Source organism: Copidosoma floridanum, unplaced genomic scaffold, assembly GCF_036245765.1.
Source record: "Copidosoma floridanum isolate Cflo_tuat_1 unplaced genomic scaffold, Cflo_Japanese_pri ptg000024l, whole genome shotgun sequence".
NCBI classification, from domain to species: domain Eukaryota; kingdom Metazoa; phylum Arthropoda; class Insecta; order Hymenoptera; family Encyrtidae; genus Copidosoma; species Copidosoma floridanum.
In genome coordinates this window covers 1,971,483-1,982,973 of record NW_028321901.1, presented here as the reverse complement: position 1 = coordinate 1,982,973, position 11,491 = coordinate 1,971,483, and the positions used below count along the sequence as shown (strand labels likewise).

Here is an 11,491-nt window from a genome sequence, read left to right as displayed (position 1 = left end):
ATATGATTTTTTTGTTGTTGATGAATTCAGTATTCACATTTTAAGGCTTGTGTAGATTACTAAGGATATAGTCTTACAAAGATATGTTTAGTAAACTATATATTACACTCTAACTTTAGACTAAGATGTAAGTAATAACTATAATTAATTCATTTGTTCTTTTAAAGTGATAACATTGACAATATACATATACACCTGTATGATTTGCTTGCAAAAAGACAGCAATAGTTAAGTACATTTATACAAGCAGTATAAAGTTGTTATATAATAGATATTAATAATATGATTCAGATGTATAAAGACTTACAAATGGTTACTTTTTTTATTATCTTTACATGACTTATAAAAATATACAAATTTTATCCATACAACTCAAATGCTCTACTTTTTCCACACATCCTTACTTTCACAAAGTGCAAATATCGCAGCGTATTAGACTTTTATCACTACGTTAACTGTATATGTAGTTGTTTTGCTAGAGTAAAACATAATAACTGTTCGTATTCTAAAAATTATTTATAAAATAGTTGTTATCAGATAAAACAAATTGAATTGTTGCAATTTCATGAGTATGTTGACATGAGAAATTCAACTTTTTACCATTTTACTTAGTTTTTCTTTTTCTTCTTAACTTTTTAAAGTGAAAGAGTGCAGTCAGCTTGTTAAAGCAGAGTGATGTTAGCCATATGTAAAACATGCGACCATTTTTTTATGATCTTCCTCACTTAAGAAATGTAAGTCATTATCTTTGTCCTTTTTTATAGTATCGTTTGTGATAGTTATTTCTTCAAGATTTAAAAATTCATTTGACTTCGTGCTAACATTTTCTATATTAGACTTAATGCTCTCTATATTTTGGAGGGACTTAGGCTTTATCGTACCTGTAGAGAAAGCTTGAATGTGGCTATCTTCTCCTGCTAGTTGTAGAAGTAAATCACAAGAATTATTGTCATTATTGACACCATCTGCTGCATCAATACGATGGCGATATTTGGCTTGTCTGATAGCTGTGAGCCTTCCTCTTGCTTCCTCTAGCTCTCGCTCAATCCGTAGAACCTCAGATCTTGCATTTATTTCTTGTGCAATTCCACCAACGATTCGGCGATTTAAAATTAAAGATCTTTCTTCTTCTTGCTGTATAGCTTGTTGAGTAGCACGGACCAAATTATCTGTTGCTTTTTTTACGGCATTACCAGCAGCTTGTAAGCGTTTTGTACTTTCGCTATCTAGCTCGGCTTTTACTTTACATGCAACTAATAGTTGTGCAGTACTACCGGCAACCTGTTTGGCACTTGAAATTAATTGTTCTTCACTACTGAATCCTTGGACCAGAGCGTTAGCAGATTCTACTAAACTATGAGTTGCAGCAGCTACCATCCTTGCTGCAGACACTAATCCTTCTGACCATTGTCCGTCATCAGAGTTCATTGAAGGGGTTTTTGAGACTTTTCCAGCAGCCGTGAGCTCTTTTTGAGCAGCACTTGCTGCTTTAATTAAAGCTGAAGTTGCAGTAGCAATTGATTTTGCTGCCTCCAAAATCATTTTATCAAAATTTAACTCTTCTTGACATTCCTAAAAAAAAAATTTTAGTTATTTCTACGAATAATTTAATATTTACTGATACTTTAAAGGTACAATTTTGTAGTATAGTTATAAGAATATAGTAGTTCTAATGTTCAAGAAATCTATGTAGAAACAATTTAAAAAAAAAGAGAATATACAAGTGATTTGTTTTCAACTTATAATTTTCCATACAAAAATTTTTTATCTGTATTAGCTTTGTAATAATTCTAAAAGTGTTACATAAGAGAGCACTGCTTTTATTATTAGACTTGCCTTATCATTTAACTTTACTTATAAAAGTTCATATAGAATAAAAATTATTATGTATCATTCCATATTTCTTTATGATTGTTTGATTCTACACTAGTTGTGAACAAATTCTTTACAATATAAGTCACTGAGACTAAAGAGAACTAATCGAAAATCAATTAAAAATAATTTAAGAGAAATTGTTTTGTTTAATTTAATAAAGATGCAAGAATGGAGTTAAAGTAATTATGACTCGTAAAATAATTGCTTTTACCTTGGCAAGGAGTCAGCTGTACAAGCAGTGTTATAATACAATAAACTTAAGTGGCATATACTGCTTATTTTACATACATATTTAAAAGTATTGGTAGTTCTAAGCTTTAAAGTTCTTTTAAAATGTTGTCGAACAGCTAACAAACTGGCTGCGGATGAACACCAAAAGAACTTTCTAGCAAGCCTGAAAATAAAGTGAATTTTTTTTACTTTATTAACAGTCATTGTATTCTGTTTTGTAGCAAGAGTATGTGCTATATATATATATATATATATATATCTATATATATATATACATATATATACATACATATATACTATTAATTATGACTTTTCATCAGCACAATAACCAAATGAGGAAGTATAAGACACTATACATGTTTTTTTCTTCTTCTATTTTAGACAATTTTTAATTACAAAACATCGAAAAATTGGCCTTCCGAAAGCACGCTTGTTATACAGTCTGGTTTATAGCAATACCCTATAACTGTCCTAGGCAAGCTGGGCACAAGCCTACCCTCTGATGGCCGTTTTTCAATATTTTAAAATTAAAAAGTACTAAATAACAGGAACAGAATAGAATCATCCCTTTTTCTAACAAATTTTTCTTAAACATTTTCTTACTAAATAAATCAGTGTTACCTACTTTTCACTAAAATCTCACATTTTCTGATTGTTTAACCACGTTATCTAATTAAGGAGTAGTTCTATATAAATATTAAGTTATATTTGTTAGCTTTATAGATAAACTAAATATCTCAAACCTAGGTCCATTTAAATTTATTAGCATAATTTCAGAATGGTTGCGTCAATCTTACCAAACATTTTAAAAGAAAAACGTGTTTTTTTGTAAGAAGTAATTTAAAATTTAGGGTTATGCACTTTCTTTTGAGGATGCTGACACTGTTCATGTATCTGGTATTCATATGATATCTTATATTTTTGCAATAGTTTGACAATACGTTACGTTCCACTAGCATTAATATACTGCCATAATCTGAATATCTTGTATTAAAAATCAGAGCTTGTAGAAGTTCTGATGAATAACAAACCTTTCTCTTTAGTATCTATCTTTAAAAATGTATACATTCAATTAAGTGCTGCATCTCTCATAACAAAAGTACAAGTTCTTTTAGGGTCACTGACTTCTCAACACTCTTAAAAAGCTGTCGAGAACTCACGATTACCTTTTTACATAAGTTTCCATTTAATATTTAGAACAAGTATTTGAGCTATAATAAAATACCTAAATTGAATCTAGGATAATTAATTAGGGCATGACTACATTACAATTCCTACATTTGACTCTCTTGCTGCCAATCTTACCACACTTCCAGCATTTACTGTTCGTTTAATTACTTGCTCCCCTGTTGTTGGGTCTAGTGACGCTAATTCGTCTCCTAATTCAAAACTATTATTAAAACTAAAATCCAAATCGCTAGTGTTGAATTCCATTGTTCTATGCTTGTAGGGTATTTTATTCTGTAAGGTATAGCAGAAAAGAAGAACGAGATAGAGTAGGAGAGAGAAAAGAGAGAGAGAAGAGAGAGAGAAAAAAAAAAGTTTAGATTTAATAAACTGATGAAAAATGAAACAAAATTAAATTACAGTATTAAAAGATAAGAAGAATGAAAAGAAAAAAAAGGAAAAATAATTGTGAAAGAAAGAAAAAATCAATATACAACTTTAAACTTGTTAATAGTGGGCTATTACTATTTAACGAAAATATCACCCATTGTAGCGAAGAGAACGAGAGAAGGAGACAACACAAAAATTTTTTTTTTTCTTTTTTAATTTATCAAAGTATATTTATGGTACAATTAATCTGTTTTCAAATAAATATTTTAATTATTCAAAAAAAATGAAATTGTTGTTGTTACGGAAATTAAACGTGTATATTTATAAATTATATATTTATTGTATCCTGTGTGTATGTAAGAATGTGTGAATAAAAAACACACGTGCTACAGGAGCAGCGTTTTGTACCAACAATGGCCGTCTACTTGCAGTGAAAGTAGTCTTCCCGCTTCTCTCTGCTCCCTTTACGCGGAGAGAACAATGTCGAGCGCCATTTTGTGATACGCTAGCTGGAGATTACGACTAGCGTGTCTGTGTGGGTTTTTACCTTAATCTTTTTAGTTATTTATAGCAACACTAAGTATAATGTTACATTTAGATTCTATTAGGGAAAGGGACCGGGATTCAGCTGGCAGTGTACAGTGCTGACTGCAGCAGCATGTAGTGCAATGTAGCAAGTATCGTGGACTAGCTTTTTATGACCTACGTAACGGCACTAGTCTGCTGCCACTACAATCAGCACGGCGCACTTCCAATTAAAAATAACACTTTGCATCTAGTTGCAAACTTAGTGTTTATTAAAATCCACCTGATTACGGAAATACAAGATTCTAGTGGCACACCATGAGGACGCTCCCTATGATGTGGCTTACTAATCTGTGTGTTGCTATACTTTAATAACTTCCGTAGAGGTGCTTCGGGTTGACCCTATTTTAACTTTTAGGGATGGGTAGTTATGGGAGGACCACTTTCACTCACTGCATGCATAACACTAAGATAACCTGGCGTCACCTACCAGTTCAATATTTCGGCCGGACTAATCGTCTTGTTCCCGGCGATGCTGCGTACGTCACGGGCAGCGGAGAGCTTGGGCGACCTGGTTAACGTCGTCGAGGTTGTGTGTTGGCACTAGCTTGCAGTGTTGCAGCTACTTAGTGGCTCGGCAGGCGAGAGTCTAACGTTGCCACGTCGTGCAGCACCAGTACCAGCCTCGAAGTGAGCCCAAGTGTCTATCCTTGTCTCGCCACGCAGGCGCAACGTACTCTCTACGGTCTGCCACACACACCACCCGACACGGCCTCACTGGTCGACCACCGCTACCAAGCTATCTCCCAATACACTGACAGCTATCGCTCACGGACCTACAGCCTACTTTCATGATATTTCTCATATACACATACTAAGGTGCTTTTGTAGGACTATGGGAGGGAGAGTCAAGCCGAGCTCTTAGATTGTTTGTATTATTACGGCCTCCGGGCCTTGTATCGAAATTCCGCGTGTTATACTAAGTAAGCCACATACACGAGGGAAAGAGAGAGCTATCTTTGAGACTCTCGTCGTTTATTCGCGATGATAAGGGCTCTGTGACGTGCTTATACACACCTTTTATTCGCCACGTCACAATTTATGTATCGGAATCGTTGATAGTATAGTGAAAAATAATCTTGATAGAAGGGTGGATAAGCAAGAATGAAATATGCGGATTAGAAAATGGAATAGAATATCATAGCTTTACAGTCTGGATAAAAGTTTTCCAATGAAATTTGATTCCTTAGGTACATAAATGAATATCTATAGAGATTGTTATAAATTTATATTCAGGCGCACTATGTACTATGGCTTTTGTAATCAATATGTGAAACATGAATAGAGCGTTAAATAACATATTTGTTTATGAGGACGAATTTAGGGAAAATAAGTTTTCTCACTAGCACTTAAAAAAAAATTAAGAAAAATTATAGACAGTAAACACAAGTTTGCAGTTTCGGTAATGCGTTAAAACCAGCCAAGTTATTCTTATAAAAGAATCTTTATTGTACAAAAAGCCTGTTTTCAACTCTTATTTCAAAAGTTTCAAGCTTACTTATTAAAAAAATAGCATTTACAAATTATCAAAAGCGGCAGTAGCTCAGGTAGTAAGAGGCAAACCTGAAACACGGTCGGTGTTTAAACCTGAAGTGATTTAAGGGCTTGATTAGTAGGTGTTCTGTATGTGAAATACCCTATGCTTAAGAGTAGCTTCTTCTTTTAGTTCTCAATTGTAATAAATTTCTTTTTTAAAACAACAAACAGCAAAAAGAGTTTACAAGCACAACATGAATAAGTAAAGAACATTAAGTTGTGTTATAATTTTTCAGCAAAATTGGAAAAATATTTATCGACCAAATATTATACAATCATGTTATGGTGCCCAAAGATCACTGTATTTTAAAACCACTTTAAATATAATATAGATTACGAATAAAAAAACAGTGGTATGCGGTAAGAGTGTGATTAACTGTTAAGAAATATTTATTAGGGTGCAAAATTTAAAAAAAATAAAAACACTATAAACAAAAAGCCTTATTAGGCGATGTGTCAGAACCGGCTCTATTGACGTTATATGTAGGTCTATACGGGCTTGTTAGACAGCTTTGCATTTTTACATGAAAGTTGCAACCTTTGTCATAACAAAAAGAAAGATTAAAATTAAAATCTATTGTAAAAGGTAGCAAAAGCAAACATGAAATATTATGTAAGTTCTCCTCTACTTAAATAAACCACATATATTGATAACCATAACACATTAGGTCACACTCACATGTGGTCTTTCAACAGCATGCAAATTTTATCACAGAAAACAGTTTTCTTAAAGACTAAGTGATATAAGGTTATACAGTGCGACGATATTAGAAATAAAAATAAATAACAAGCAAATTGTTAAAAAAAATTTGCAATAGTATAGAGAATAATATCATTCTATTTATTAAATTGTTGATTAGTCAAAAACTTTCTGCGTACGAAGAATTATATAGTTCTGCGTCAGCAAGTATTAGTTTAATATGTATAAAAAGGCATGGAATAAAAATTTTTCAATTTAGTTGATTGCAGAATTTAATTTTATACATGGTCAATTGTATGAATTTGGTTACTTAATGTTGGATTAAATCATCATTAACTTGTTTTAATAGAAACTAAGGCACAAAATTGAATTTAACAGAAATATGTGGTTAGTAAAATTCATAAATGACTCGGATTATGTGTGAGAAAGAATCAGAGAAAATCGATTTTCTCCCCAACACTTAGAAATTTCAAAAGTTAACTGTTCCTGAATAAGATAATGGAAGATAATTTGATGAACTTTTAAAATCAATTTCATTCCTAAAGTAAAATAATAGATACATAGATATCTATAGAGAGATTGTAATAAATTTATATTTAAACGCATTATGTGGCACAAATTTCGTAACCAAACATTTGACATGGAATAGGCGTTACACAACATTATTCTTTGTAAGGGAGAATTCGAAAAAAATTTAATTTCCCACAAGCACTTGAAAATAAATTAAAAGTTATTCTAGACAGAACATACAAAATCATAGTTTTTGTGATGTGTCATAACCAGCCAAGTTTACCTTATAACAGAATCTACATCATGCAAAAAGCCTGTTTCCAACTTCCATTCTAAAAAATGCTAGCTAACTTATTTAAAAATAGCATTTACAACGTACAAGAAGCGTCTGTAGCTCAGGTGGGTAGAAGCATACCTAAAGCACGATCGGCATTTAGGCTCAAAGCGATTTCGAGGCTTACTTAGTAAGCTTTCTGGATAGGAAATACCCTATGCTTGAAACAGATTCTTCTTTTATCCTGAATTGTAATAAATTCCTATTCAAGAGCAGCAAACGGCAAAAGGATTTCACAAAAACAACATGGATTAGTCAAAGCATAATTTTGTGTTATAATTTGTCAGCGAAATTGGAAAATTATTTATCGTCTAAATAATTAACAGTTATGTAATGGCCCTTAAAGACCATCGTATTATTAAACTATTTCTGACAGAAGATAGCATACAAATAAAATAACACAAATATACGGTAAGGTTGTAATTACCTGTCACGAAAAATTTATTACGGACCAAAAATATTTTGATAATATAAACATTATAAACAAAAAGCATTTCTAGGCGATGCGTCAGAACAGGCCTTATGTACCATATATCTATGTCGATACGATCATGTTAGACGGCTTCAGGCTTGATACAGGAAAGTGGCAAGCTTTTCAATATTAAAAACAGTGGTTAAATTTACAATTTATTGTAATAGGAAGCCAATGGTAAACGAGAAATATAAAGTCAGTTCTCCTGTTTACTAATAATGATAATTTTTTTACATTACGTCACACTTTCAAGTGGTCGTTGAACAGCATGCATTTTTACCTTAGAAAATAGTTTTCTTAAAAAATAAATGATATAAGGTTATAAAGTGCGATTATATTGGCGATAAAAGGAAAAATAAGCAAGCTGTTAGAAATTACTTGCAATAGTATAAAGTATAATTTTTACCTATTTATCAAAACGTTGATTAGTGGGAAATTTTCTGCGTACAAAGGATTCTACAATTCTGCGTTAGCAAGTATTAGTTGAACATGTATAGAAAGGCATCAAGTGAAATTTCTTCAACTTGATTGATTAATGAATCTTGGAAAATACATTGTTAGAAGTATAATTTTAGTTACTCCATGATTGATTTGATTATCATCAACTCGTTTTTAATAGTAACTAAGGCAAAATATTTATTTCAACAGAGACGTGCGATAGTTAAAATTGATAAAAGAATCGGATAGTGTGTGAGAAAGAATTAAAAAAAATCGATTTTTTCCAACACTTAAAAATTCCGAAAGTTAACTGTTTCTGTAACAAATATGATACTTGTTAAAACTTCGATAAAAAACATTCCACCAGGTGATCTACTTTACGAAAGACTCATTGTGGAACTACTTTTGCAAGAGGGCAGCATAAGGAAAAAAGCTTAAATGATGCATAGAAGTAAAACCACATCTAGATGTAACAATAATTAGAGAAAGAAGCATTTCTGTGAGTATAAAAGGACAAACTTAAATCTATATTTCACGATGCTTAAGAACCCGTCTTGTTTACCTTATGTAGGAATTTATAAAACCTTATTATCCGGCTTTGGTCTTCTACATAAAAAGTTGCATGATTTTAAATGTTAAATTGAATGAGCAAAATTAAAAATATAAGCAAAGTGTCGAGAGTATTATAAGGCAATTGAAGTTAATTTAATTAGACATTTCTAACAACTATTTGTCTACATAACTCATCTGAACATATTTATATTTTTGTGGTTCTAGAACAACGTACGATTCATGCTCTTGAGAAAAGTTTTATATAAGTCAGCAAAATGTATTTAATAAATCTGAAATTGAAAAACAAAACAAGTTTCATCTTGGAACAGGCTTACTAATGTTTAAAATAAATATTTATACATCGGAATCGTTACTAGTATAGAAGATAATAATCTGAATAGAAGGGTAAATATGCAAAAATAAAATATGTGGATTAAAAAATGTAATAAAATACTCTTATTTTATAGTCTGGATAACAGTCTTTTTATGAAATTTTTATTCCTCTGGAACATAAATAAATATCTATAGAGATTGCTATGAATTTATATTTAGGCACACTTTGTAGTGTGGATTTTGTAATCAATACGTGTAACATAAAATGAGCGTTGACAACATTGTTGTACTTGAGAAAGAATTTAGAGAAAATAAATTTTCTTACCAGCACTCAAAAATAAATTAAGAGTAACTATAGACAGTAAATGCAAGTTCGCAGTTTTGGTGATGCGTCATAACCAGCTAAGTTATCCTTATAAGAGAATCTATATCATGCGAAAAGCCCGTTTTTTACTTTCATTTTTGAAGTTTTACAGCTTACTTATCTAATAAACATCATTCAGAAATTATGAAAAGCGTTTGTAGCTCAGGTAGTGAGAAGCAAACCTGAAGCACGGTCGGTATTTAAACCTGAAGCGATTTAGAGGCTTGATCACTTAGTGTTCTGGATAAGGAATACCCTATGTTTAAAGTAGCTTTTTCTTCTTTTCTAAATTGTAATAAATTCGAATTCAAGAGCAACAAACGGAAAAAGGATTTCGCAAGAACAACATGATTAGTAAAAAGCTTAAACTTGGGTGATTATTTGTCAGCAAAAATTAAAAAAATTTATCTACTAATTAATGAACAATTATCTTATGGCACTTAAAGATCATCGTATCATCAAACTGCCTTTGACAGACGATATTATACACATAAAAAAAAGCAGTATACGGTCAAGTTGTGATTAACTGTTAGAAAAAGCTCATTAGGGACTCAAATTGTTTTATTAATATAAACAGCATGAGCAAAAAGTCTTATTAGGCGATGTGTCAGAACCGGTTCTATTCACCTTATATGTGAGTCTATACAAACTTGTTAGACTGCTTAACGCTTTTACACTAAAGTGCCAAGCTCTGTTATAACAAAAACAAATATTAAATCTAAAATCTATTGTAAATGGTAGCAAAAGTTAAACATGGTATATTAAGTAACTTCTCCTGTACTTAAATAAGTTACTAATATTGATAAACATTACACATTAGGTCACACTTACATGTGGTCGTTGAACAGCATACATTTTTTACCACAGTGAACTGTTTTTTTAAAGACTAAGTAGATAAACAAGGGCGACTCTAGCACACCTGTGCTACAATCGCCATGGCGACTTTGGCACATTTCCCCTTTCCTGCAGACTTCTCTGCGCGCGGCGCTTGGTATATTGGCGCGCTGCTTGAGTTTTGGTTTGCGGGAGATGGAGCTCTCTTGCACGGCTTTATTTTATCTGCGCGCGCCACTTGGTATATTGGCGCGCTGCTTGAGTCTTGTTTTGCGGGAGATGGAGCTCTCTTGCACGGCTTTATTTTATCTGCGCGCGCCACTTGGTATATTGGCGCGCTGCTTGAGTTTTGTGGTTTATTGGTATGATCGGCGCGCTGCTTGAGTTTTTGTGGGAGATGGAGCTTATCTCTTTCACAGCTGCATTATTTTGATACCACTAGCAACTTGAACGTGGAGCTCTTTCTGTTTGCGATGCTTTATTAGTTACAGGAAGTTTTTGTATAAGTGTATGTTAGGGATCTGTTAAGGAAACTAAAAAGTAGTCATTATTTAATATTTTTTAAAATAAATTTATTTGAAAAAATCATGGAAATCTTACAATTATAATTTTATTTCAGTTGTACATATTTACATTTTTTTTAGAATTCTGTTACATTTTTTTGTTTAGAATTCTGAAAATGATAGTCTACGGCATACTTTTTTCTTCCTCGGACTATCTATCGTAGATACTTTTCTTTTTTTAATTGTCGACATTGTGCAAAATGTCTCTAGCGATATATTGCGATAGGGTGACGATCCCATGATGTTGACTGTTGCTATAGACCTATTAACTTCAGGTGAGATAGTAAGGTCTACCTCAGGAATGAAAAAATCAGCTGCAGGTGATTCCGATATATCAATCACCGATATCACCCTTTGAACTGGTGATGCCAGATCTATTACCTCAGTGATCTGCAGCGTCAAACTCCTCGCTGATTTCTGATTGATGTGTGGTACCGGCGGTTCTTCCGGCGTAGAAGCTAATTGAACAGAAAAAATGCATAAGAATAACATTCCAAAAAAACAAAAACAGAAAAAAATTATTCACCAAAAATGGAGGTTATTAACGAAGGCGATAGTATCTCGTCCTCCTGCGGCGCTGTCACTTGGTTGGCCATTTCAACTTCTC

General features: G+C 32.3%; 1 protein-coding gene across 1 annotated transcript in view; it reads right to left on the bottom strand.

The window, feature by feature from the left end:
* Nucleotides 1–323: 323 nt before the first annotated feature.
* The window catches only part of LOC106637206 (Talin_middle and talin-RS domain-containing protein rhea), a 912,483-nt gene continuing 901,315 nt past the window's right edge, over nt 324–11,491 (bottom strand). The window contains exon 16 of the mRNA XM_089595075.1: nt 324–1,572. Coding sequence (XP_089451201.1) covers nt 679–1,572 — 894 coding nt within the window. The 3' untranslated portion in view covers nt 324–678. The remainder of the gene's footprint in view (nt 1,573–11,491) is intronic.